The sequence below is a fragment of the Eschscholzia californica genome, unplaced genomic scaffold (assembly GCF_041429995.1).
Source record: "Eschscholzia californica isolate CP2 unplaced genomic scaffold, dmEscCali1.0.p SCAF_4, whole genome shotgun sequence".
In the NCBI taxonomy this organism is placed as follows: Eukaryota; Viridiplantae; Streptophyta; class Magnoliopsida; order Ranunculales; family Papaveraceae; genus Eschscholzia; species Eschscholzia californica.
This window is the reverse complement of record NW_028238461.1, coordinates 18,502,878-18,530,433: the sequence shown is the minus strand read 5'-3', so window position 1 is coordinate 18,530,433 and position 27,556 is coordinate 18,502,878. Positions and strand designations below refer to the sequence as shown.

At 37.5% G+C, this 27,556-nt stretch overlaps 3 protein-coding genes across 4 annotated transcripts; 2 read left to right on the top strand and 1 right to left on the bottom strand.

Annotated features, from left to right (window-relative positions):
* The first annotated feature begins 1,291 nt into the window (after window positions 1-1,291).
* Window positions 1,292-1,848, top strand: LOC147543395 (uncharacterized). The gene is made up of 2 exons (XM_086635427.1): window positions 1,292-1,472; window positions 1,547-1,848. The coding sequence occupies exons 1-2, from the start codon at window positions 1,292-1,294 to the stop codon at window positions 1,846-1,848; spliced, it is 483 nt and encodes a 160-aa protein (XP_086491553.1).
* An 18,297-nt stretch (window positions 1,849-20,145) lies between these two features.
* Window positions 20,146-25,296, top strand: LOC147543394 (nuclear transport factor 2-like). Of its 2 annotated transcripts, none has more exons than XM_086632539.1 (9): window positions 20,146-20,374; window positions 21,542-21,738; window positions 21,846-22,155; window positions 22,232-22,458; window positions 22,548-22,758; window positions 22,872-22,993; window positions 23,089-23,154; window positions 24,354-24,417; window positions 24,765-25,296. In XM_086632539.1, the coding sequence occupies exons 2-9, from the start codon at window positions 21,544-21,546 to the stop codon at window positions 25,019-25,021; spliced, it is 1,452 nt and encodes a 483-aa protein (XP_086488665.1). In that variant the 5' UTR covers window positions 20,146-20,374; window positions 21,542-21,543; the 3' UTR covers window positions 25,022-25,296. The 2 variants fall into 2 exon arrangements, with proteins under 2 accessions (XP_086488665.1, XP_086488664.1); XM_086632538.1 differs by having other exon boundaries at window positions 20,154-20,378.
* A 338-nt stretch (window positions 25,297-25,634) lies between these two features.
* Window positions 25,635-26,661, bottom strand: LOC147543393 (wiskott-aldrich syndrome family protein, putative (DUF1118)). Its single transcript, XM_086632540.1, has 2 exons — window positions 26,393-26,661; window positions 25,635-26,205 (listed from the first exon to the last, which is right to left on the bottom strand). Exons 1-2 carry the CDS (start codon window positions 26,501-26,503, stop codon window positions 25,792-25,794), a joined length of 525 nt encoding a protein of 174 aa, XP_086488666.1. The 5' UTR covers window positions 26,504-26,661; the 3' UTR covers window positions 25,635-25,791.
* Between the last annotated feature and the right edge of the window lie 895 nt (window positions 26,662-27,556).

Genomic DNA, 27,556 nt, shown 5'->3' with positions numbered 1-27,556 from the left:
TTTAAAATTATATCTACATCAAACTCTTGTTTTCTCTACTTTGTAATGTTCACCAAATCCAAATTAACCACCACCTTTGTAATGTTTTGCGGTCATAATTCTTTCTAGATCATTTTAAGGCAATATACCTCGCTTGTGCGCATTATAGAGAGATTTTATGGAAACTATAGGTCTTACAAATTAGGGCACTCTTCATCATTTGTCTTGTGTGACAAATTGATCGCATTATCATCTTGATCGAGGGACACTTTCTTCAGTAGCATCAAGTATCTCATAGTTATCTTCGACTACGAAGAAAACTTTGTCGAGATGGCCTAATGACACTGTCGGACTACTTTACGACAGATCGACGACCCGAACAAACCTCCCTTAGAGTCCACATTTATCGTGGATTACAATTATTTAAGATTTGATGAACTCCACAAGTCTGTCAAACATCTATAAATGGAAGGAGACTCTCGCCTTTAAATGGAGTGATAGACATAGCTCGAGATTGTTGAGATTTATTGTAGCCCAATGCTATAAGTGGAATTTCAGACGTCTAACGTCTAACACTATCAACCTAAGATCACATGCACACTATAACTTAAAGAAAAACATACTGTGATATGATGTAATGAATCTTTAAGAAAAAAGAAGTGGTAAATTATCGGATAACAATCTAAAACAGTAGTTGAATCAATAAGCAATAAAATATAAGATCCTACTCCTAGAGTTGTCTGTCTTGTCTAACCCAATTTGATATCTTCCTCTTCTTATGTACTTGTTTATCCATGCACGCCTCCAAAAGACTGTTGAGATTCTTTCCTATATCAAAATATAGCATATAATATATTTCCTATATTGGGATAATAGAAAATAGTAAATATTAGAAACTAGTAAAGATATTAGAAGCTATTAGATATTGGAAACTATTAGATTTTTTAGTAACTAGTAAATTGGAAACTAGTAGTATTCTAACTCTATAAACAGAGTCTTGTATTTCTTTTGAGATTCATCAAGGAATAAAATAATTTCTTTGATCAATTTTTTATTTTAAAGACAAAGAATTTATTTTGTTATCAAAAAGAAGGCAAAAAGACAAACAACAACTTCAATTGTTATTGTGTGATCTATATTGTCTCACAATTTACAAGACTTTGGGTTGGTAGAACACATCTTCCCACAAATTCAGTTTCTTAAATTTTCGGATATAAACTTTTCCTTATAATTAATATAGTAGAATATATGGATCAGACAATTGGTCCAATTTTTCAGTCAGGAGGATCCTTTAATTCTGTGGTCTCAAATCATGGAGATGCATATTGCTGAACAAGAAAAAATTTCGTTTATTCGAGGTAATTCATTACCACCTGCTGAAGATGACATTAAATATGAGAAGTGGTACGCAGAAAATCAAAAAGTCAAGAGATGGTTGTTGATGTCTATGACTCCAGAATTTATGAAGAGATACATTCGTTTACCAACAGCTCGTGATATTTGCAAAGCTTTATCTAAAGCCTTTTATGATGGCTTCGATGAATTGCAAGTCTTCTCTTTAAATCAGAGGGCGTTTCTGGCAAACAGAATGAGAGGACACTTTCGGTTTACTACGGTGAACTGGTTGAGATCTTTAGTGAATTGGATCACTGTGATAAAGTGATCATGAAAAACGAAAACGATATTGTATCTTATCGTAACCCAGTTCAACGACAACATGTGCATATTTTTCTTGCTAGGTTAGATGGTGAATTTGAACAAATTCGTGGTGAAATTTTGAGAAAGGATCCCACTCCTGATTTAGAAGAATGTTATGCTTTGGTTCGTCGTGAGTTTGTTCGACGCACAACGACGGATGAAGAATCTTAAACAACTTCCGCAATGATGATTCGAGATAAGACAAAAAATAATCTTAAAGCTATTTGTCAATCCGACAAATCTTTTTATAAGTGTACCCACTGCAATAAAACTGGTCATACCAAAAGTCATTGTTATGAATTGTAGGTTATCCAGAATGGTGGGATCATAATCGAAAGAAAAACCTTAAGAAAACCCTTGTAGCTGCACTTTTTAGACAGAGGAAGAAAATCCAACTGTTGAACAAGCTTCAGGAATGGTAGTCACTACAAGTAACTAAGAGGCGGAGAGGATGAACTTTATGGATAAACTCTGCTACGTGGAGCAGTTAGAGAATCTCAGGAATTAACTAAACGAGTGTCTGCACCAAAAGTGCGAAGTGGAGAAGAAACTAACAAGTCTTAGCTCTCTATCTCAAGAAGGTACTTCTGCGGATACAAGTATGTTGGTAAAGCAGTTGCAAGAAAAGCCAAGGAACTATGAGCTTGAAGTCTAAGAAGAAATGAAGTTGAAATCATCTCATCAAAATAATGAGTTATTAAAAGAAAAATTATTGGAAGAAAAGAACCAAAGAGAGCGTGCGGAACTCGAGTTACTTAAACAACAAGAGAGTCAATTTGATGTGAGAAAGTTGGAGGATGAACTAATGGCATGGAAGTCATTAAATGATGACATTTCTAGTGTTTCATATCCAAGTGACATACGTATTAAGTTCGCAGGCTTGCAGAAAGAGGTGATTGGAAATATGACGGTAGTTGGTAAAGTAAGCGCACGTTTGAAGCAAATGGAGAGGTAACTTTAGAAGCAACTGAACGTGGTAAACAACATGCAGAATTTGTGGCCTCATTGGCCAACAACAAGGCAGAAGAGTTAGGATCAGAAGTTAAACGACGTGAATTAATGATCAGTTGTCTTACTGCAGAAAGAGAAAGATTAAAAAAGGAGGCTATTGAGTTGAAGATGCACAAGAATGTGGAAACAGAGTGAAACAGAACAAGGGATCTTATTCATGAATTGGAGACATCACTTGATAGAAATGAATCCTCCATCAAAGAACTGGAAGGCAAATTATTAGAACAAAAGGAGGTCATAGCTCACCAATATAACGAGATAAACCTGCTCAATGAGCGCAACGAGCAGCTAAACAACGAAGCACGGAGGCTAAAATCATTGGAGCAGGAGAGTGACCAGCTCAGTGAAGAAATTTATGTTTTGGAGTCTGAGTCGGGTCATGGTGATTATTCTGCTGCAAGTGCGAAGGTTTTGCAAATGGTTAACACAGTAGTTGATGTTTTTACCAAAGTTATTTCCAACTGAATATTTTTTTAATTGGTGGACAAGTTGAGCACGTGTGATATCTATGCACCAACTTGAGGGGGAGTGTTGAGATTCTTTCCTATATCGAAATATTTCATATAATATCTTTCCTATATTGGGACAATAGAAAATAGTAAATATTACAAACTATTAAAGATATTAGAAACTATTAAATTTTTTTAGTAACTAGTAAATTGGAAACTAGTAGTATTCTAACTCTATAAATAGAGTCTTGTACTTCTTTTGAGATTCATCACGGAATAAAACAAATTTTTTGATCAATTTCAACTAAGACACCCATTACCAATCCACATACCCTCAACAACCCAACCATGCCAATCACCAAGATCATTCCCATTGGTACCCAAATTGGACTTGTTATTATCATCAATGCAATACAAAAATAAAACCCATAACTATACCCTTGATAGTTAATCCTGCAAATATTAATAAAATTCCACATGAGATTATTAATGCCTTTACACCAATTAATTCTCCTCCTCCGATGGAGGCCAAGCTGTCATTTCTCCTTCTGGTGGTGCGATTACTGTTTTTAGGCCTTGTGGTGGTTGTGGGTTGAGACTGGGGTTGGCGTGTGCCGGAGATTCTGGGCTTGTCTTCTTCAATCTTCACTCTTCACTAATGTTGTTAGTGAGGAAGAACTGTGGATGAATTATCTTAAGGGATTTTAGAGAGAGAAAGTGAAGGGAGAAATTAGGAGGTACGACAAAAGATAATTTTCACGTGTGAAATAACTTATATAAGTGAGTTTTGTATACCCCTTTTAGTGTAGGTAAGAAAAGATCGAGTGTTAAAGTAAGGCCGATGTTTTAGAGAGAGAAGAAATCTTCCGAGAATGGAAGACTTTTGCAGAACATTAGTCAATCTAGTTAAGTATCTCTCTCTTGTTCATCTCTTCACCACCACCACCAACCATTATCATTTCTTTCGTCCCCTCGTTTGGAATATCAATCCAACGAGAGAGACACCTCGACAAGGATTTCAGTAAACATACTTTCAATTGACAGTGTCTCTCTCGTTAGAAAAAAAAGAATGACATAGACGGTGGTGGTTAGGGACAAAAACAGTGGTGTTAATATCGATTGAGAGTGAAGATGAATAAGACTATTCTTTTCAAATGAAAAATGGTTAGGAGGTCGGAAAGTTAAGATTGGCCCAAACATGAAAAAGATCCAACATTGCGAATTTTTTGAGTTAACTCTCTTTCTCTCTAACTTGTATTTTATCTCTTTAGGAAAGCCTGTATTGCCACTCGTTTGATCTATTTTTCAGTTTTGGGTGGCTAAGATTTTTAGCCCCCATCACTATTGTTTTGCGGAAAAATTTGAGAGTTCAAAAATGAATGTTGGGTCTCTAGTACAAGTATAAACCATATTTGTTTGTTGTCTATATTATACAAATACAAAAGACAAAGGTTTCCAAGCTATAGATTTACTACAGGAACAAACAACTTAGAGATTTCCAAGTTGTTTATTCACTCCAAGTCAGAAATGTTTAATGTGGTTAGGTGCGGTTATGTTGGAGATTTTCAAATTTTAAGTCTGGATGTGAATGGGCTTAACGCCTCACCAACATTAGAGCATCTCCACTGCAACACTCAATCTTAGAAACAGTGAGTGCCACATATGATTTTTTTAGAGTTTTTTCTTAAAACTCTCTTCAATGCAACACTCTATTTGGATCTCTAAGATGACGTGTCGAGGGTGGAATAAAAATATCTCAAGAGGACAATCTATTTCTGGAGTATCCTCTTGAGATATCTCTAATTGTCCAACTCATTAGTATCTGATTTTCAACCAATAGTAATCGAGTCTTCTATATTTTCTAAATAATTAATTATTTATTCACAAAAATAACTATGTCACATAAGTAAATAAGATATGTTTAGAGCTTTGCATTGGAGACACAAAAAAATTGAGGATCTCTATTTTCGCTACGTAGGAGTGAGAATCTCAAATTGAAACTTGACACATAGGATGAATAAAGATTTTTTTGAGTCCTGCATTGAAGATGCTCTTACCCATGCATTCTCAACAAAAAGAAAACATTAGCCATGCATGAATTTAATAGACACATCCTAGTGTATGTATGAATCCATTCACATGGCACCTATGGAACGGTTATAAATAATCATCACCCTCTGATGCACCCGAAAAGGTTGCACACCCAAGCGGAGGTATCAAGTAGTAATCCGGCAAAACTGGGATCGATCCATTCACATGGCACCTATGGAACGGTTATAAATAATCATCACCCTCTAACTTTTGTTTACTACTCAAACCCTAAGGTCCTTGACTTAGTCAACTTCTTTACACTATGTTGACTTGGATCCATAAAGAGAGGGTGCCCATATAATTCTTCCTTGTCATTCTTCCTTAGGCTTTTGGGCTTGGATTTAGAAACCAAGATAGTGCATCCATCCTTGTCTCTACATCTTCAAATTCTCACAAGGGACTAGAATACCCTCGGACTTTTTTTTTCCATATCTTCCCCGTCCGAACTCCGAATTGAATATCGTTTTCACCGTCGGTCTCGTCATTGACTATACTTGTCATTTGATTTGCTTGAAGTCTTTTTCTCTCATTTTCGGCACATCAAATGATAGTGATAATTCGCTCATTTTATTCCGAATCACACGCTTAACTCCAAAATAAGTACCTAACATGAAAAACACATAAAATATCATTGATAACACTCGAAAAAGACTAATTAGTCTAAGTTAGGCTCTCCAAATGTGACATTTTCGTGTCACATCAAGATCCCCAAACTTAAACATTGCTAGTCCTCGAGCAAATAAAACAAAATAAAAGCCTAACTCACTTTCAGAGGCATCCCGGTTGCATTTAGCGTATGCAACAAGCCTTTAAACCTCTAGGTTACCCTTAGAGAACGAGTGTCGTCTCGTGAGGGTTTCCATAGATGACACCCACAAACATCGTGGTTTCAAATACACAAGGGTCCAAAATCCAAATCATAGATAAACATGGTTCATATAGTAAAGGGTTTAAGCATGTCAATGCATAATGAATCAAGTAAATGAGCTCTTGTAAAAGCTAAAGGCCCCTTCACTAGTGATATTACCCTAAAGTGCTAGTGTCATACCATAATGAGCAACATCTATGTTCCGAAGTCACAAAACCTTGATTCCTAAGTTAGTACATTTCGCCTCGACTTCGGCCTCACGGACATACACTCCAAATATGAAATCACTCAAGAATGGTTCGCTCGTATGTGTGAGTGTGATCACTAACATGGACTCAACACATAAAAAGGGGTGAGGACAACATTTTAGAATGAATGATTTTCGAAAAGGAATTAGCCACTAAATGGAGTGGGGAAGCTCACTCACCCTTCTCACCCATTCTACCCTCTAAAAATGCGTTCTAAAGTTTAGCGGATACTAGAGATGGATGACGATGGAAGATTCCCGAGAATGTCGACTTCTTTATGATAGAACCTCTCAAGCACTTCCACAATCGTTTCTTGCTCGAATACTTATTCATGAACATACACACAAACACACATATATACAATCACATCACTCACACAAAAGAGCTAACATGCTCAAACATAACATGAACCACTATTATTTCATTCTTGCTTTCTTTTTTCTTTCTTCTTTTTTTTCATTCTTTTTTTTTCTTTTTTCTTTTCATAACACAAAGACAATCAACCAAAACAAAATACAACACATACAACTCTATTCTTGCAATCAACTTTTCTTTTCATACTTGCTTTTGACATTCTTCATTCTTTCTTCTCATGTCTTCATTCTCGGGATATAAGATGATAGATGATGATGGAGTATCCGCCTCCCTCTAATTGGTAATCTCATTAGGTTTCATGGACTACAAGGGCAAGGTTTATTCGCTATCCTAATGTCACTCCTAGTGGCTAAGGAAGTTGAGCACACGAGATCAAATGAGCTCTTTTATAAGTTACGAGGTTGAGTAGCTCTTCATTCTACTCGGAGTTAGCGCGGAAGAGTACACTCGAAGGGCAATTTAGGCTTTGAGCTCTCACATGGGTTAAGTCTCCACTAATGACTACTCTAGGTCTCTTATAGATGTTTCTTCTTCACTAAGATGTTACTCCCATAGTATAACACAAACACTCAAAGACTCGACTTTCATGCAAAGACCATTAGCAATCACAAAACTCATAAACTCGACACTTATGCATCAACATCCTTGAAACTATCACTACAATCGCATGCAAATCTACTCAAAATGTTAAAAAAATTTCAAATTTTGGCTAATTTGAACCCTTTTGTCTTTGAAACCCATGGTCATGCATTGGTTATGGTCATATCCCGCATCCCCAAACTTAAAACTAACATTGTCCTCAATGTTCTAAGCATACACTCACCAAAAGATAAAGAGGCACCTCAATTTAAAGAGAAGAGCGGAGAGATATTACCATAACCGAAGGAGATAAAAGATGATACTACCAAGACTAATGTATAAATTAAGAGGTTCCAAGTTGATGCCAAGCTCGTGCCATCCCCAAACTTGGAACAAACCACGCCTTAGAAGTAAAACATATAAGAAATACTTCTAAAATATCCAAAACATAATGAGAATAAAGATAAAAGACATGACCATATACAAATGTACCACTAACGCGGGCATACACGATTGCATTGAGCTATGCAATTAGCGTTTGATTCTCTTGTTGTCACACAAGAGCACGAGTTATGTCTCGTGGAGGGTTTCCAGAGATGCTACCCACAAACATCAAGACCCATCTTAATCGGCTAACGATCATATAGCAAAAGACGGAAGATTTGGGGGTCAACCCAAAGAAAACTATATACACATGGTAATCGTCTCACAAATATATACAAGCTATAACGTGCAAGTGAGATGAAAAGCGAAAAGAAGCCATCCTCAAACTTAGTGGATGCATGGTCCACTAAGTTAGCATAAATGCTAGGGCCGACGACTAAGAAGTCGTCAAAAGGATCGACATATAAGTGAAATGAGAGGAGGTCAGTCGAAGGCAAGAAGTCAAACTCAAGCTTAGAGGATAAAACATCCACTAAGTCCCTAGACATGTTAGGGAAGACGTCCGAAGTGTCCCAAAAGGGGTCAACAACCGAGTCTGAGATCATGTGGAAGGTCAGAACTAGACTCTAAGGGTAAGGCAATAGGCTCGGGGACCAAGTCAAGGTCCATAATTTCCTTAGGTAAATAATCCAACAAGCTATCCGCTATCTCTTCAACTACTATGTTATCGACATCCTTAAAGGCATCGGGAGCCTCAAAGTTGGTTGCAACACCTTCACTTCTACATACCTCATCCAAGTAATCACAAGTGCTAAAAATTGGAAAGTTCAATAACGTGTGATCCCCAAACTTGCTCATAGAGCTATCATCCTGAACATTACAATCTAATGTAGTTTGATCATGGTGAGATGACAATGGTCGAGGGAGTGAGCAACAAGGGTCATCGGTCAATTCCATCTCAAAAGGTCTATCAGGAGCTTCTTCGACATTTAACTTAAGACTAGAGTTAGGTGTATTACGCTCACCATCATTCATAGTCTCCTCCTGAGTTTGGGGTGCGCAAACCCCTTCCTCGTCGATGATAGGCTCCGACTCAATTTTATTAACAATATTGAGAATCCATTCCGTGATCTCTGCTACATCTCGATTGAACCTAGTCTGATACTCTAAAAATGCTTGGAGAGTGTCTTCAGACATCTCCTCGTAATAAGGCACATGAGTATAACTAGACGAAGACCTGGAAAGTTTGTTACTCCCACTTACCTTCTTGAAACTCGTGATTCAAGATTTTATTCATTCCTTAGGAATCAAAATACTTTGATTGGCTCTATGAATCGAATAATCCAACTCTTGCGTGCTTCAATCCGTTGACGGATTCCCGAAGCATGCTTATGGACATAACTGGACTAGAAGAATCTCATTCGTTTTGTCTTGTTTTGGGAAACACGAATGTTTCCATCCTTCTCAGTTTTCTACTATGGATAACTAATTTAGGTCTTCCGTTGACTTAAATTATCAAGCTACATGTCTTGATGAGATATGGATTCCATATTGTTTCTGCTTGATGCCAAAAACTAGAGTCAGTTTCCGTCTCTGCGCAGGTCTTCTATCTCTTCAGAAAGAATTTAATCTTCTGAGTATTTGAGATTACTGTTGACCTTAAGGGCTTTTGAACAACAATTTGGAATATTCTCAACTACTTGAGATTTTCCGTTTGAGACACTTTCAACTACTTGAGAGTTCTCCTGCGAATCATATTCGCTTTTGTGCGGTAGGTTTTAGATTCTATCTTTTACCTTTTGTGTGGAACCGCAGTTAATTGTCTTTTAACAGTTTTGTTGCTCTTGGTCGAACTTAATCGGCCTGTACAATTTGCATGATTGTTCCTCATGACCCCTCATGACTTTTTTCATGGTCGAATTAATTCGACTTGTACTTTTCTCCCACTTATTCTTCTAATAGTTAGTACCTTGTTACGCTAATTACTGGAAGAATATTATCATGAGCAACAAACACTTTGTTCTCTTGATCGTTTGTGGAAAAAGCCCAAATTTCTTCTAAAGAAATTGCGTCAGCCTTTTAGCTAATTTTTGTATCCTCGTAAAACACTTTTACACAGATTTAGCTTTAGACGGAGTAGGTTAAGTGCGAAAACAATCGGTTCTAGAATATATCCCAAAATATTCGAAAGACTGGCTTAAACTCATCATTGATCGAGTGTTCGACTACTCCCACTGAAACCACCATTCGTCGGATGTGTTCCATGGAGCAGAGTTGGGAAACTGTTACTCAACTCCTTTGATGGTTATCAAATTCTTGACTCAAATTTCTTCTTGTCAAGGTGATTCTTTACTTCGGTGTGTACTTTTTTTGAACATTTCAAACATTCCGACTTATACTTTATTATTTGTACGTTTCCATACTTCACGAAGTTGTCAGAGTACGTATTGAAGTTTCTCTCGTTAGCTTCTGCAAGTGATGGACCTAAAAGGTTACCCTAAAAGGTCTATACCGCAAGTGCACGGTGGTCAAGTAGTAAAAACCCGGTCAGAGCAGGGTCGATCCGCAGAGACTAGTCAAACCTATTCTAACCTTAGAACTAACACAATTTCTTTTGAAAATTGGTTTTGGTGATAAAAGAATAAAATACTAAAGTAAATAATGAAAATAAACTCAAATGGGGGAGAAACCTAGGATTTTAGAATCCATCTTAACACTTTCTAATGAAGACCTAATCATGCATATCTCTCATATCACTCAAGCATTGGTAACCTATCATACCAATCTCCGGAAAATAGTCGAATTAATACCGAATATTCCTAAGTCTAAATCCAAATCATTGATGTATCAAAGTCACAACTATTAGCTATCAATTTATAAGCATGATTCATTAAAGAAGACCATCTAAACATGAATCATCAAACGGAAAGCATAGCTACTGAAGAAAGCTCCTTACATCAAAACTAAGAATTCTTTAATTTAATAATTAAAGCATTTCAAGATATTCGAACATGAAAAAGATTTCATCAAAATTATGTTAAGAGTTCATCATAAACCCTAGTAAGAGATAACTACATATAATCATCAAATTCATCTAAAAAGAGTTTTGTTGCAAACATTAGAGCAAAAGAAAGGGAAGAGGGATATAACCAAAGAATGGAGGTGATGAACATTGATAGAGAAAATTATGATAATGATGATGATTCCTCTCACAAGAACCAAACCAAATAACAATCTTCTTCGAATTTTAATTCAAACAAATAAAGAACATCTTTCTCTGTCTCACTGTTCAATCTCTTTCTCTCTATAGATCTCTCTGTTTTTCTCTTTACAGACCTTCTTCTCTCTCTCACAAAGATACAAAAGTTATGAAGAAAAAAATCAAATAAAGCTCTCTGTTTTTTTCTTATTAATCTCTCTTTAGATTTAAAATCTTCCTTCTTTATTTAACCCGATCTTCATCAATCAACTAAATCTTTAAATTCTGCCTCATTTATCTCTCTCTCTCAGAAAATATCATTTCCTTCATTAGTTACTATTGGAATGATCATGATGATAGAAACAATATCCAAATCCTCTCTGATTTCTCCATCTCTTTCCAATCTTTCTTGGTTCCTGATTTCTTCAAATCTTCATCAACCACCACTAAGGCCTTTACTCTTTATAATTAGCTCAGCTTCTTTCCTTTCATGTTGAGTGTTAGAGAATAAGAAAAGAAACCTAAGAATCTTAGCCAAATTAATTTGAATATCTCTTCCCATTTCTCTCTTCTCGGTTTCTCTATCTACTGTATATTACTATAAGTTAGAGATGAGAGAGAAAGGGGGAAAGAGACATCAGAAATAATGAATAGATGCCAGGCTGGTTTTGACGTGGTGGTTTGTTTCCAAACCAGCAAAAGAGAAAATAAAGGGAAGGATCAGCCAACCGTGTGATGCTTGCTGTCATTTCGCGGATTAATTAGTGTAACAAGGCCTACTTTATTAAACTGCACCGATAGAGTGAGAGCCGTCAAATCCGCGTGCGAGGTACCGAGTTCATCAGATATGCGCGGAGGAGTGCTGAAGTTTATCGCTCGAAGTACCGAGTCATATTTCAAAGAAAATCCTCGGCGCCCTCTTGTTATTCCCCAAAGCATACCTTTCTCGCTTACTGCCGTCCATTTCTTGCGTTGTATCCTTGCCATGTGTCTCCGGAGCTCTTTCATTGACTTTAGTCCATCGCCTTTGACCAAAACTTTGACTAGCTATAATTTTCTCACCCGAAGTCCGATTGGACAACCGTTTTCGCCGCTGTGTTCGCCTTGAAGTCTAATTTTCATTCAGAGTATCAATATTGGTCAGAATTACCAGAGTCAAAAAATGACCAAACTGCCCTTCATGCGTCTTTTATCCGGGTTTTCTCTATTTTTCGCGTTCAACTCCTTAGAATGCACCTGCGTAAGAGAAACAAACAATTCATGAGAGTAACGGCTCGAAATGGACTAACTAACCCAAGATAAGAGATTCAGATGCGACATTTTCATGCCTCATCAGCAAGTAAACTTATAAGTCTGCATAACCACGTATGAGTCCTAATAGATTACTAGTCTCTATGCCTTTTAAAAAGGGTGACTTTGTCAATTGACAATACTAAACTTAACGAGCTTGTATCTCTTGATTTTAGCCATTATCAATGTTAACCTTTAGTTAATTTACCACTGGTTTAAAACATCAGATGTTTCTAGAAGAACAAAATAATTATTATTAAGTTCTAAGCTAGATCAGTGTCTAAAAGAAGACTTCGATCCCTTTCAGCATCCTTAGCAATACTGCTTCTGCCCCGTCTTGGATCTTTACTTCTTTCAGTCAAGTATGTAATCCCTTAAGCTCCCACTGAGCCGCTTATCTGGTATTAAATACCTGATGAAGGAACTCTATGGTACTTGTTTAAGTTTGTTAACAAGGATATTGGAACCGGAATTCATAATTCCATTCCTTTTGTCCTCCAGGTGCTAAGAGTAGTTTCCTATTAAATGGTCTAGCCATTGTTTGGAAATATTCGCAGTAGTGAGCAACATTCTTAATCATGAACTTGGCAACTAATCGCCTTTTCTTTGGTCAAATGTTTGTCTCACTTGACTGACCCTTTGCCCCTTTTGAATCTCAAGAACTTCTTCTTAGATTCCTTTCACCGAATCTTAAGAACTCTTTCTTAGATTCGATGTTCCCATATGTTCTGCTCAGTTGTTCATAACAATCTGAGTGACTCATCTAAGGTCTTATCTATCTTTGTTCAATTGACATTGAATTGGGTGATGGATGAATTCTGATGACTTTTAGATTGCCTTAGAGTTCTCGTACCTCTCCATTTATGACTTCTGTAGGAACTTCTTCCTCAGTTTGTCTTAATGGTCATGCCATCATCCATTACTCTTCTAGAGAGAATGTTCTATGATTGCTTGCAAAAGGCTTTTGACCTTCTCTGGTATGAGTCAACATTGGGTTTGGGTATTCTGGTACGCTTTCCTTTTGAATCTGAGAACTATTCTCGGATTCATTCTTCCATTCTAGGAAGTTGATCAGCACCTCCCTTAGGTGTGATTCAATGTTGAACTCGTTTCCTTGTGTCATCTTAATTCTACGTAAAAGAATTGCAAAGTTTTAAACTCATTATCGTTTTTGGAAAAATTCAGTTTTCCCATATTATTCAATATAAAACCGTCCCTGATTGAATAACATGATTCCAAGATCCCAGTTCTTCGGAGTAAAGCGGACTAGGGCCCAACCCTCGACTCCGTGGTTCCAGGTGAGCAAACTACTTCACTGATCATACCCTTATGACTCTTGGTTGATAGATTTCATTAATGAATGAATAATCTATCCTTTTACCCGTATCCAAAACTCTTTTGTTGATCTGGTTGAGTGGAACCATTTAGACATGTAGGCCTCTGCAATAGGCCTACCCGCATTGTCCCGAGGTAGAGACGGTACTCTGCGAAGGCCGACCCACCATCAAGAACAAGGGCACAACGAGTGTCTTAATCTGGATAGGCACTACACTCAAAATTATTTTTGGGGACTTTTACGCTAGTCTGGCACGTGTTCCTGGTTTGGCCCCTAACCTAGAAGATCTAAACTCCTTTAGTTTCTCCTTGTTTCATCTTTGGTTCGCCTTAGATCGCCATCTTTGAACCTCCATTGATTTCTCCCACTCGCCTTTGGATCTCATCCTCGAGCTTCTTCAATGGACTCATAGACCCTAAACTCTAATTACAAGACTCTAACGATTCCCAGATCGTATAAACTTGAAATTAAAATTAATTAAAAACTTGCACCCATCCGTGCTTAAAACAAGAATTAAAAGAAACAATTTCTATGACCATACTAGTTTCCTGCATTCACATCACATGCATTCATATAATATTTAAAGGCTAAGAATTATATATGAATGGTAATCCGGGAAATACTTTTCTCGACATCAAATGTCACATTACGGACCTTAAGTCTAAATTCGAAGAATTTGACTAATGGTGCGTATCGGTTTTGTCTTTTATGATTATTAAAATCATCTTTAAGAAAAATTCCGTTTTGGGCTTTTGAAGGCCCGGGTCAATTTCGGAAAAAATTGATTTGATTTTTGATGATTTCACAAATCAATTTTAAGAAAAAAATCCATTTTGGGCTTTCGAATGGCCGAGAACAATTTTGGCAAATTTTGGGTGAAATCGGGAGAAAATTTTGACTTTTGTCGAAAAAACTCCCACTCGGGTCAAGACCCGTAAAATTTCGGCTCGTGGACCTAGGTCAAGCTTAGAAAGGCCCAGGACACTTCTTGGTCAAGGCCCAACAAGTTGGTCCGGGTCAAAGAGTCCTAGGATGTGCATAGGTCCGGCCCATGCACCATATGGCACAAGGCCAAGTGCTCGGGCTGTGCCTAGCACGGTCTGGCCGAGACTAGGTGCGTCTAGGCCCGGTCTAGACGCATCTTAGCTCTCGGCCTAGGCATAGGACACGTCTTGCCACTAGGCCAGGACGTCGGCCTAGGCCCAGACGCGTCTGGTCTAAGGTCGGGCTCTAGGATGCGTCTCGGTTCAGGTCTAAGACTCCTAGGCCGTCCCAGACGCATCCTAGATGCGTCTGGCCTTGGTCGCAGCTGCTGGGCCATCTCGGACATTGTCCGAGATGCCCAGAGCTCCCGAGACGCATCCACATGCTTCTGGAGGAAGCTTCCTCACGTCTCGGATCACATCCGAGACGTGCTCGGACCTTCCGAGCCCCCAGACGCGTGTTAGACGCGTCTGCTCGAGCTGCATGCATCTCGGACGCATTCGAGTTGCCTGGGGCGCGCCCTAGACGTGCCCCTAGCAGTCGCGGACGCGACTGCTCTGGCCGAGACGCGTCTGGCCAACAACATCCCGCATGCATGCAACCCAATTTTTGAAACTTTCAAATTTTTTATTTTTTCTCTTTTCCATCTCAAGCATCAAAGTCCAACTTTTAGAAACTTCCAAAAGCGTTCAAATTTGATTTCCAAAAACTCTTGAAGTCTTCAAATCACAACTTTGATCTTTTTAAGGGAACTTCTAAAATCCAATTTCTTTGTTTTTGAGATGATTCCAATTTTTAGAAACTACTAAAAAAACCAAATTTCTTGATTCTCATCTAATCAAAATCAATGAAAACTAAAGTTTTGAAAACACTTTTCAATACCAAAATTAATCAAAATTGATTCTTTTGAAACACTTTCAATCATCAATCTTAGATTATCAATTTGAAAACCATTGAATCACATTCAAATTGGATATTTAAAACACTTTTAAACATAACTATCAAGTGATGGGCCTAAAAGGTTACCCTAAAAGGTCACCACCCGCAAGTATACGGGTGTCAAGTAGTAATATCCCGGTAAGATCGGGGTCGATCCACGGAGACTAAGTGAAACCTATTCTAACCTAAAGCTAACACGGCTTTCTTCAAAATTGGGTTTTGGTGATAAAAAAAATAAAAAATTGAATACTGAAATGAATAACGGAGATGAACTCAAATGGGGGAGAAGACCTGGGATTTTAGAATCTGTTTTAACAAATATTAGTGATGAACTAAACATGTTGATCTTTTCTTATCATTCAAGTTTTGGTAACCAATCATACCAAACCTCTGAAAATAGTCGAATTGAAACCAAATAACCCTAAAGTCTAAATTCAAAGTATCGAAATATTAAAGTCGCAACTACTAACTATCAATCTATAAGCATGATTCATTAAAGAATTTAATCTAAACATGAACCATCAAATCAAAAGCATCGTTAGTGAAGCAATCTTCGTATATCAAAACCTAGAATTTAATATTACTACGATTAAAGCACATTAAAATAATAGACATGAAAAGAACATCAACATCATATGTTAAAATTTCATCAAAAATCCTAGATTGAGATATTTAGGTACTCATAGTTATCAAATTCATTACAAGGAGTTTCAATATAAGAATCAAGAGTAAAAGACAAGAGAGATATCACCCAATATTAAGCTTCCATGATAATGGTGATGAACATTAATGTAGATGAAGAAGGTCGATTAATGTTGATGAGAGTCCCTCTCACAAGGACAAAAAGAAAACTCAAAGAACCATTTTCTTTAATCTCTCTCTCACAAAAAGATTTAAGAAGTCTTGTTCTCTCTATCTCTCTTTTCACCAAAATATGTTCTTTTAACAAAGAAGAGAAAAAAGAAAATATATAGAAATTTGTCTCTCTTTACAAGTCTCTCTTTAACCTCCTCTCTCTTTATCTCTCTCTCTCTCTCTCTCTCTACATAATTACTCTCAAATAAGAAAATAGAAGAAGCTCACTCTTAATCTTTCTCTGTTTTTCTCTAAACAACAGCACCAATCTCTCTCTCTCTCTGTTTTTAATACACTCTCAAAAACAGAAAAGAAAAAAGAAGTAAAAGAAAACTGTTCTAAAACCTCTGTTCTACTCCACTCTCTCTCTCTCTCTCTCTCTCTCTCTCTCTCTCTCTCTCTATAAATGTTGAATCATTGAGGCTCCTCCAAAGAGAAGATAAAAGATAAGATGTCTCTGTTCTGTCCAAAGATGACATAAAATGTTCTCTGTTATTCTCCTTTTTATAATAACTCTACTTGAAAAACGAATCCTTGCTTTCCCTGTCTCTGAAATATGCAAATCCTCTCCATTATCCTCATTTATTTGATTTTATCCAGCTCCTATCATCTCAGCCCAATCTTCCCCTCTTTTCGTTATAACAAGATCTCCTCAATCTCTCTCTCCTGTAATGGTGAGTAGAGATGAGAGAAAGAAATACGCAATGGGTTGTCATGTGATTACCCAATCCCGGTTCCTCTTAAACCTTCCTTCTCTACTGTAAAAGATATTATTTCTCTTTTTGGTTAGTGAGGAGATAAGAGAAGAGTAAGAGAGAAAGAGAACAGAATCTTCTATCTTATTTCCTTCAATCAAACTCTCTTCAATCTTCCTTCTTTATAATCTTTCAAATCCAGATAATGATCTATGTGATGTGCCAAGATTCATTTTAGAGATCCTTAAGAGGACACTCTTGAGTTTCTCTAAGTTCCACATAAGCAGATCAATTCGTTTTAAACTAAAATATAGGTTTTTAGAGTTTCTCTTGAGTGTTGCATTGGAGAGGGTTTTGAAATAGAGTGTCTCTAAATGGCCAAATAGGAAAGAGACCATTTAGAGATCCATTTTTCACACTTGACACATAGGATTTTTAGAGTTTTTCTTGAGTCTTGCATTGGAGATGCTCTTAGCTGTCCATGAGAAAGATTCCACGCATCGTGGAATAGTTTAAGAAGTTGCATCCAAGAACCAAATGAGATGATGTGGCTGTAAAGGCTCCAAACCCTTGGATCTTATGGAAACACTAGGCTACACTGTGATGTAATGCTTCAGGATGCATGGAAGTGTTGGCTACTGGATATCCCTGCGTACAACCTTGTATGCCCGAATAAAGCCCGAACCAACTCCGCCACGTGTCATCTAGTCAACCTTTGTAGACTTTACTCATTGACTTAGCATATCTTTCTCATCCGGACTCCGATTCGACTCTCGTTTTCGCCGTTGGGTTCGTCTTGGACTCTAAGTTTCATCAAAGTATCAACATTGACCAAAATACCAGAATCTTCAAATGACCAAAATACCCTTTTGTATGTCTTTCTCCCGTTTTTATTCATTTTTCATGCTCAATTCTTTAGAAGACACCAGGGAAAGAGAAACACACAATTCATCAGAGTAACTGCTCTAAATAGAATAATTAGCCCAAATTAAGAGATTCCGATGAGGCATTTTCATGACTCATCATCAAGCTAATCAAACATGGATTAGTCTGAAACTTAGCAAAAATTAGTTATTTGCAAGAGGCTTTGAAGCCACTGTTGGGTTTTAGTCCCTACTAATGTTTATAGCGAAATCTCAGACATCTCACGTCAAACATTAGTCTCCCAGGATCACATGCATAAACTAATAATTAACTAAGTAATTAAGTAAAACTAGAAGATTACCTTAATCGCTAGTTTTCCCTCGAATATTCCAATCACTTTAGAAGACCAAGAGCTCCAATTGTTTCTCCTCTACTTGGGACATCGAATGGACTCCTTAATCTCCCACCTTGAAGGTCAGCTAGAACCCCAATGGTAGTTTGATACGAAGAGCACTTCTTCTTGACTAGTTGATAGCTTTTGGGAATTAGCTCACTTTCTCCTCTCAACTTGATGTGGTAGAGTAAGAAAGCTATATGAGAGATTTCACACCTTATTCTCTGCCCTAAGAGTCTTTATATAGAACTCTAGTAAGAGTCCACCTCTAATTTGGTTTCCTAAAAGACCATTTAGAATAAGATTAAGGAAATTGCCGAAAATAGCAACTAGTTGATATTTTCTCAATTCCTTGAGGAGGTGGCGTCCAAACCCAGCCAAAATTGGCAGATTTTATGTTCCTTATTAGAGAAACCGACCCTCCAAAAATCTGCCCCATGCGAGCCAAAAAAGTCTCTTTTTGGCTCTAGGCCCAAAACCCCTTTTTCGGGCCTTTTTGCTATCTTTGCCTAAACTTGTTTTAGGCCTATGAGATATATTTATGGGACACTCCCATTATTATATATCTCACTCCCACTAGTCATATCATCCGATTAAACAACCATTCTTATGTGTAACCCGTTGTAGGATCCAATCGAAGTTAGCCGCGAATTACTTCGTAATTCGACGATCGTAGTTGGTTTCTAGCTAAACACTACGACCCCTAAATAAATCGGACTTCATGATCTTGTTCATCAATTGTCCTAACCGACAAATTGGTCGCATTGCAATCTTGGTCGAAGGGCATCTCCTTCAGCTCATGCCAAAGCCTTGTACTCGGCTTCAGTACTTGATCGAGCAACTATAGGTTGCTTCTTTGAGGACCAAGCCACGAAAGTATCACCAAGAAACACTACATAGCCTAAAGTAAAACGTGTAGAATCTGGCTATTCAACCTAATCGGAATCACTATAGGCAGTTGGTGAAGTTATATCACCAGGGAAAATCTGAACACTAGAACCAAGAGAGCCCTTTAGATACCTTAGGATACACTTGACCAATTGCAAATGAGGCTCTCTAGGAGCATGCATAAAATGTGCTACATAATTCACACCAAACGTAATGTCAAGCCTGATCATTGCAAAGTACTGTAGACAAAATGTTGGATCAGATAAAAGCTCGTCATCCTGGTTTGAAAGCCTTTTACCAAAAGGAATGTGAGTAGCTATGGGTTTACAATCAAGTAAGTCACACTTCTAAAAAAGCTCAAAAGAATACTTCTTCTGAGTCAGAAGTAAGCCAAAAGAATTAGGAAGAGGATCGATAGTCGTTTTTACCCTTTTCGGGGACTAATCCCGTTAAACACAGATGCTCTGCGCTTCAGTAAATCCTTAAGGAATTAGAAATTGATGAGCAGAGCATTGCCTTCTACTCTATCGGAGATATGCGTGACCTCATTTTTAACGAATCTATGCCTCACTGATAATATGGACTTTTGTTTACAACTAGCCTTGACAGGTTGAGAAGTTTAACTAGATCTTCCACTCCTTAGCATCCCGTCGTTCTGCTAAGGAGTGATGTGACTCGTGTTGACACAAATATTAGTCAGTTTTGACCAGTCAAGAAGCCTACAAATTGACCTGGCGACTAAGAAAGAGTAAGGACACATAAGGAAACCTTCAGAAAACAAGGGGTATTGACTGTTAAATTTGACTAACATAATCATTATCTTGGGAGCTAAATTGATAGCGGACCATAAATGGAGATCAAATTTCACTTCGGTTAAAAATTGGGGGCCAAGTTAGAGCTAACCCTTTTACATACTAATTGTGCTTCCTAAAATTATTATTCAAACTACTCTCAACCGTTGGATTTTTCTCATCACTTACTAACGACAATAACTATCCGTCCGATATCACTAATGCGTTGATTAAATGACCTAATAACCCTCCAAAAGTAAAAGTGATACCTTCTTCTTTTCTATGGGTCGCTATTTAAGATCTCAAGTTTCAGTAGCCCCCCATTTTACCGCATACCTCTCCATCATCGTGTGTTAACTCTTCGTCTTCTTCTTCTTCTTCTTCTTCTTCTTACTTTCTCTCTCTAAATCTCTGTCTCCATCTCACTCTACGAAGACTTTCAAATCTTCTAAAAGAGGTGGGTAAGTTCTCTTTTCTCTTGATCCTTATGTTTCTGTTCATTATATGATTTTTGATTCTTATTGTTAGTTTGTTTAGTAACAAATGATTTAGTTTTCAGTTGATTTTTGGATTCCCTTTTACTTGTTTAGGGTTTTGATGATTATATATTCAGGAAAACTATAGTGATGTTTAGCTTAGCTTAGTTGATCTCTTGATTCTTATTTGTTAGCTGTTGTTTGTATATCATTTCAAACTTTTAATGGTTATATTTGTTGTATACAATCATTAGTTGTGTGGTTATTTGATGTGATTTGATTGTTTTTCTTGATTTCTTCTAATATGTTCATTAGAATGTGAATAATATATGTGTTAATATTTTTCAGTTTTTCAATCTTGATCTAGGGTTTCATATGATATGTGTTGATTTTGTGTGATTTTGCTCTGATTTTCGCACATTATTCTTCCGTTTTGGAATTTCTAGGGTTTTACGATGTTATTGATACTTTCGAAGTGGATTTTATTTTGCTATTGTTATTGGTTTACCTTTCTGGGCAGCCTATTATGGAGATTTATGATTTGGGTTTTCTATTACAAGCTATTTCATTTTACTTCTGTCATGAAAATCAGTCCTACTAGATCTGGAATTGGGGTTTCTGCATTTATATACTCTTCCTAGTCCCCGCTTTTACCAAATCTTTCATTGGTTTAAACTTAGTAACATGGTCGAGTTTAATCGCTTAAATCATACTCTGCTTGGTTCTTGTTTCTTCGAATCTTATATTGGTAAAAAATCTTAGTAACATAATTGGGTTTTGTGTAAATTGGTTTACATAATCCTGAACTAGATTGCGGAAATACTGAATAGGTGATTACCCTTAATGTAATATTGTTTTCTCTTTTGTTGTTCTTTAGTTGGTGCTATACCTGAGGTCCTGAACTTTGTACTACATTAACTTCCAGGGCTGGGATAACTTGTTCAATTGAGGATATGTGTACATTAAGTCATTTTAATTTTGCCTTACTGCTATATTAAGATGAACACTGAATCGAGTTGTATCGTGCTGAATGGTGTTTAGTTTTATTGTTGAATGGATGCAACATCTAGTTAGTATTAAACTTCTATAGTTAAGTAGCAGTAGTTGTACTTTTTCTACTAATGTCACATTGACATGGGATCGTGCAGAGATGGCAACTGCAAGTCCTGCACCTGCTCCTAGTGCACCTGCTCCTAGTGCCCAAGTGGTCGGTAATGCTTTTGTGGAGCAATACTACCATATTCTACACCAGTCTCCAGAACTGGTATTCAGGTTCTATCAGGATTCAAGTGTTGTAAGTCGGCCAGGACCTGATGGGGTTATGACTTCAGTTACAACCATGAATGTAAGTGTGCTGAACCCTAAATTATCTATTTCTCTCAAATACATGTAGGTAGTTGAAATAGTGCTAAACTTCATCTAAATAGCCTAATATGATTAACCCTGTGTCAGGCCATTGACGAAAAGATACGTTCCCTAGCCTACAATGACTATAAAGCAGAGATAAAAACTGCAGATGCTCAGGAATCTCACAAGGGTGGAGTCATTGTATTAGTGACTGGATGTCTTACTGGGAAGGACAATGTGGGGAAGAGGTTCACACAGTCATTCTTTCTAGCGCCACAAGACAAAGGTTACTTTGTCCTAAATGATGTTTTTAGGTATGTCGACGAAAATGTATCTGTGGAAGCCAACCCTATTCCTGTATCTGTTAATGGAATAAGCGAGAACATTGAAACAGCTCCTTTGACCCCAGCCCCTGGTAAATTTCATTCCACTTTCTCCTTTTTGATACTTTATTATAAACCATGACATTTAACACTTCATTCTTTTGTTAGAACCCTCCAATGTTCCTGTGGCGGAACCAACAACAGTTATCTTGGAGGAGGAACTTAGTAACGGGGAAGAAGTATATGATCCTCCTGCAGACGAGAAAAGTGTGGTTGTGGATGAAAAGGTTGTTGAGGAAGCTCCAGTCCAGACAATCGAAAATGAGTCTCATCCGTTAGCAGAGCCTACTGATACCATAGTTGCAGAAGATGCTCCCAAGACCTATGCTTCAATTGTTAGTTCCATTCTCATAATTGATATCTTTCTCAAATTTATGAAAGGAATTTCCCAGTTAAAGTTACTGTTGTGATATTTGTTTAACAGCTGAAGCTTATGAAAGCGAATGCTGTTTCTAGTCCGGTATATGTTCCTGTCAACACCACGAAGGTGCTTACTAGCACTGCGAAGGTGGCACCTGCTACTATTGGGAAACAGGTATCTACCCCTAAACCATCTGAACCTGCAGCACCTGCTCCAGCGCAAGAACCTGCAGTTTCTAGCAACACAAACACTTCTGAAAGTATTGTTGAAGAAGGTAACACAACCTTTTCGTTTTTCTCTTATTACCATCCTGGTCATTTTCTTTCTAATTATCCTTTCCATTGAATGCTCTTGTAACTCTTTCTTTGTTCTTTGTATTCCTCACAGTTGAAGGCCACTCCATCTATATCAAGAATCTGCCTTTGAATGCATCAGTTGCACAAGTAGAGGAAGAGTTCAAGAAGTTTGGAATGGTTAAGCCTGGCGGTGTTCAAGTCAGAAGTAATAAGGTTTGGTTTTATTTTATTTTAATGGATCCATTTGATTTCAATACAGCATCCGCCACACTGTTTGTAGAGTTTCATTTGTTCTCTCATCTGTGTAGCAAACGGGTTTCTGCTTTGGCTTTGTCGAGTTTGAGCTTCTGAGTTCCATGAATAGCGCAGTTGAGGTATGGTTTCTCCAATACTGTATCCATTCCAAAATCTTGGGGAATTTGTTGTTTATTGTGGTATTGTTTTGACGAGCGCATACAACCATTATATTAGTGGGACTAACCAAATACAGTAATAAAATCTAATGACCAATCTCCTGGTAGCCCACGTAGCTGTGTTTGCCTTTGCAGTTATGATGAGGACATCTTCAAGGCTCCCCCTTGCTAGTTAGATTATGAGTTATCTGCAGCTCTGTTATCTTGTTTTACTTCAGGTTTTTAAGGTCAGTTATCTGCTTTTATGTGTAAGAGGCAAGTGTAAGCAAGGGTAGTTATGGGTGGTTATGTCACAAGTGGATGACATGTGTAGAGTAGGATAGTTCTAAGTAGTTATATTCTAATATATAAATAAGGATGTAATCTGTAGAAAAAAAAATAGATCAGATGTATAAGTTTGAAGTTCTTAATTGATTCCTTAACTTCGGTGTGAAGCCTCTTGGAGTGATTCTAAGAAACTGTTCTCGGTTTGAAGCCATTAGTATTATTGCGTATCTGTTTATGCAATCTTGTTACCTTCCAGTAACTTTCTCTGTTTTTTACCCTTGGATGATGAGGTTCATTCCAGCTAGAATGTACATAATAACGAATGGTAAGAAACCCTTTACCATTAGGTAATATTTGGTCACTTTCTTGTGGTTTTGGTAGTGGAGAGAAATCGAGACTAGTGATGATGCTATATTTTGAAATAGTTGAAGGTGAGCATAACACTGATTAAATTGATCTAAATGTGCGCTATATTTTGTAATTTACTTTGCTATAAGGGTGGTGGTAGATGGTGGAATTTGGCAACCTTTTTACTGCTAGTGTTGCTTTATAGTGCTAATTTCAGATGATGTGCTTCTGATGACTTTGTCACTGTTGTCATGATTTTATCCCTATATATTGCTATGTAATACATGGATCATCTTTTACGGTTTACTCTTTATAAACGTGTATTGTGTGCTTTGTATTATAGAAAGTGAGGATCACCTTTTTTATTTTACGGATGTTACATGACATAGGTCAATTTTAACTTGTTACGTGCCTCTATGTTGGTCGAACTCTTTCCTTCTTTAAGCACTTCTGGAAGCTTGAATTACGTTAGCAAATAGCAACAAGCGAAAAATTCTTTATCTGCCTTGTTTAATCTACATAACATTTGCCTGTTCATTTTGTAGGCATCATCAATCATAATGAGTGGTCGACAAGTGTTTATTGAGGAAAAGAAAACGACAACTCGAGGCAAGTGAAACTCTGCATGTTTGATTTTCTTAGTTTCAAAACTTCGCTGAAATATTGAGAGCTTACATAAAAATGGAAATGATATGTAGTTAGGTTATTTATTTTATAGAGCGAATCAGATTTAGGAGTAATTTTGTTCCGACACTATCTTTTTCATGCTTTTATCTCTTCAAGTTGATTTTTATCTTAAAACGGGTTTTCCTCTAATGCATATGCTTTCAGCAAGAGTGAACTTGAGAGGAAGTCTAATTGTCTTGGAGATATGGAGTATGAACTTATTTTGAAAAAGTAAATTACATGAGAAAACATAACTTGGTAATTAAGGTTAGAAATTCATGAACTTGCAGTGGGTGGTGGTGGTGGTGGGAGAGGGCGATTTCCTCCAGCAAGGGGAGGATTCAGGAACGACTTCAGGGGACGTGGCGGCAATTTTGGTGGAGGTCGGGGATATGTAAGGAACGATTTTGGTAACCGTGGTGACTTTTCAGGCCGACGTGGTCCACAGGGCCGTGGTGGTGATGGGTACCAGCGAGTCGATCCGAACAGTAACGGTAGGGTTGGTGTTCGTCAAGGTGGTATCAGCGAGACTGCTGCTACTGCGTGAAACTCTACCTGAGATGATAATGTTTTTTTGAGGAGTTATAGAAATTCGTCAGGGTCTGCCCTTGATACTTGAAGTTGAGGTCGGTGATTATATAATTTCTAGCACTGGATAGGAACTAAAATTCTTTTGATTCTGGATATAGTTTTTACTTGTTACCTTGAGATGAGAGGGTTACTTAGTTATAATTTCTTTTTCTTGAAAATTTCTACTCCAAATTTTGTTGGTTACCCTTTTGTTCATATTGAGGAATGGATCCCCTATTTAGTTAAAGAAAACCTAGCTTCCCCTTGCTGGATTATCTTGAAAGATTGAAACGTTCATTAGATTATGATACTAAGGTTGTGTTTGTGTGAGTACTACCTTGAGTTTTATTGGTCCGACTTGTTTTGGTCAAGAGCGTATTTCAATAAAAACTCTAATAATTCGATCTGGCAATCTAATCGAGTATCCCTATGTAAATGTGGTTAGTACTCTAGTCAAAATTAAGATTTGATATTGAAGGGAAAGCAAATATCAACACTAAGAGATCGTAGTTATTTGTGTCTTACATTGCTTGTGATTCGATCCTAGCCCTCGAAATTGAGTTTATATTAAACTGTTCGAAATGGAAATATTTGTGCATGGCAATTTTCTTTACCATTAAAGAAAATCTTACAGTAGAAATAATCATAAGGTGAGGGAAAATGTCTTCACCAACCAATATAACTGAATTTCTTCACTTTAGTAATAATAAATAATAGTAGTAGGGTAAAGAGATGAAAAAAAACAGATTAGGTTAACTTCTGCAAGTTAGATACAAAACTAGAAGCACCAAAAGCAGCTGAACCACCAAGAACAGAAACAAGAGCCACCAAAACCTGCAAGATAACTTCCCATGTGTAGTCCTCAGGAACAAGATAAGCACATAAGGGACCAAGAACAAGCAAAGCCAAGCTGAGGTTCAGGAAAAGCCCTGGGGTTCCTGGATCTGTTGCTGCTGACAGAACTCCGAATTCTTCGGCCTTGGAGAGCAGACCTAATTTCTCGATGGCGGATAGGGAAAGACCTGCTTTCTCAGCAGCGGATAAGAGTCCGGCTTTCTCAGCTTTGGTAAGAAGTTTCAGTTGTTCTACCCTTGTTAGAAGCTTTATTGATGTTCCTTTCGTAGTTGTGCTATTTTTCGAGCTTGCCTTAATTCTAGAGACCTGCCATTGTACATAGAAATGATAGATAGTTCGAATTTAATTTTCTAATCATTCAAAGAATTTGCATCTCATATTGAAGGGATGGAATACATATTACGCTATCGAACCAGGCTTATCCATATGCAAATTGAATATTAAATTAGCCATAAATATAATAGAATTATTTACAATATAATGAAACACTGACCTTTCTAGCAACTTGAGGAGAAGCTGTGGAAAAAGAGTTTTGGGTAGCCATGAAAGATGATGAAGGTGGTGAGATGAAGGAGAGTCCTCTGCTGCAGCAAGAAACTCTCATCTCTTTCCTTCACTGGTTCTGATTTTGGGTTACTTTTGGTGGGTGGTAGAGGGAGACTTATGGATAACTAAGTTTCCCAACTTGATTTGAAGGGTCACGTGTTCAATACTGGTCGGCTAATTGGATGAACCATCTATCCTCATGAATGGGTCTTCTCAACTTCTTTTTTTTGGGTTAATTCTATTTTGCCCCCCTAAAGATGACTAACTGACCAAAATAGCCCCTTAAAGTTGACTAACGGAAAAGTGCAAAGGGATTAGTATTGGACGTTGGTCATCTTTAGAGGGGTATTTTAGTGAGTTGGTTATCTTTAGGGGGGCATTTTAGTGAGTTGGTTTCAAGGTCGTCGGCCGACGACCTTCGCCGGTGAAGACGATGAGGTGGCAGAGAGAGGTAATGAGATGGAAGAGAGAGAGAGGTGATGACTGGTTAACAGTGTTATAACGGTAACTCAAAAGGGGGGTCATCTGGGTATTATTGATAAAGTAGGAGCCTAGGCAGGAGGCTGATCACAAAGTTGGGGGCTATTTGAGAAATGATGTAGATTGTGCGGAAGCGTAAAAGTAATGGAATCCACCATTGTTATTAAACTAAAGTAATGAAATAAAGCTGATGAAATAACGATAAATATGATAAAAACGATAAACTTGATTAATGATAAACTTGATTCATAATATTCTCTGATCTGAATTACAAAGACATACCTGACTTCCTTTTATAGGAACTTAGACACTTCTAGATAGACTCAAACTAGGATTCCTAAATATCAAAGATACTCAAGCATAGAAACTTCTAAACCCGAAACTCTCAAATCTAACCCTAATGGACTCGGCCGTGAGGCCCAATGACTTGGCCGTGAGGCCCATGATGATGACCTCCATCATACTCCTCGTTCGAGAACAAACTTGCCCCCCAAGTGAGACCCAACAATGCGATCCTTAATTTCCACTTTGCACGGAAGTTGCTGAATATCCGAAGAAGAAAAATATTGACCATATCACCAACTATAATTTGAAACATATATTGCCAAGATACTCGCAAAAGAAATACCGA

Bases quoted from the DNA above. Each gene is read 5' to 3' on its own strand.
- LOC147543395 (XM_086635427.1), top strand. From the start codon at position 1,292: ATGGAGATGCATATTGCTGAACAAGAAAAAATTTCGTTTATTCGAGGT. The intron at 1,473-1,546 runs GTGATATTTGCA...TCTTTAAATCAG, and splicing joins CATTCGTTTACCAACAGCTC to AGGGCGTTTCTGGCAAACAG.
- LOC147543394 (XM_086632539.1), top strand. From the start codon at position 21,544: ATGGCAACTGCAAGTCCTGCACCTGCTCCTAGTGCACCTGCTCCTAGT. The intron at 22,759-22,871 runs GTAACACAACCT...TATTCCTCACAG, and splicing joins TGAAAGTATTGTTGAAGAAG to TTGAAGGCCACTCCATCTAT. The intron at 24,418-24,764 runs GCAAGTGAAACT...ATGAACTTGCAG, and splicing joins AAAGAAAACGACAACTCGAG to TGGGTGGTGGTGGTGGTGGG.
- LOC147543393 (XM_086632540.1), bottom strand. From the start codon at position 26,503: ATGAGAGTTTCTTGCTGCAGCAGAGGACTCTCCTTCATCTCACCACCT. The intron at 26,206-26,392 runs GTCAGTGTTTCA...GTACAATGGCAG, and splicing joins CTCCTCAAGTTGCTAGAAAG to GTCTCTAGAATTAAGGCAAG.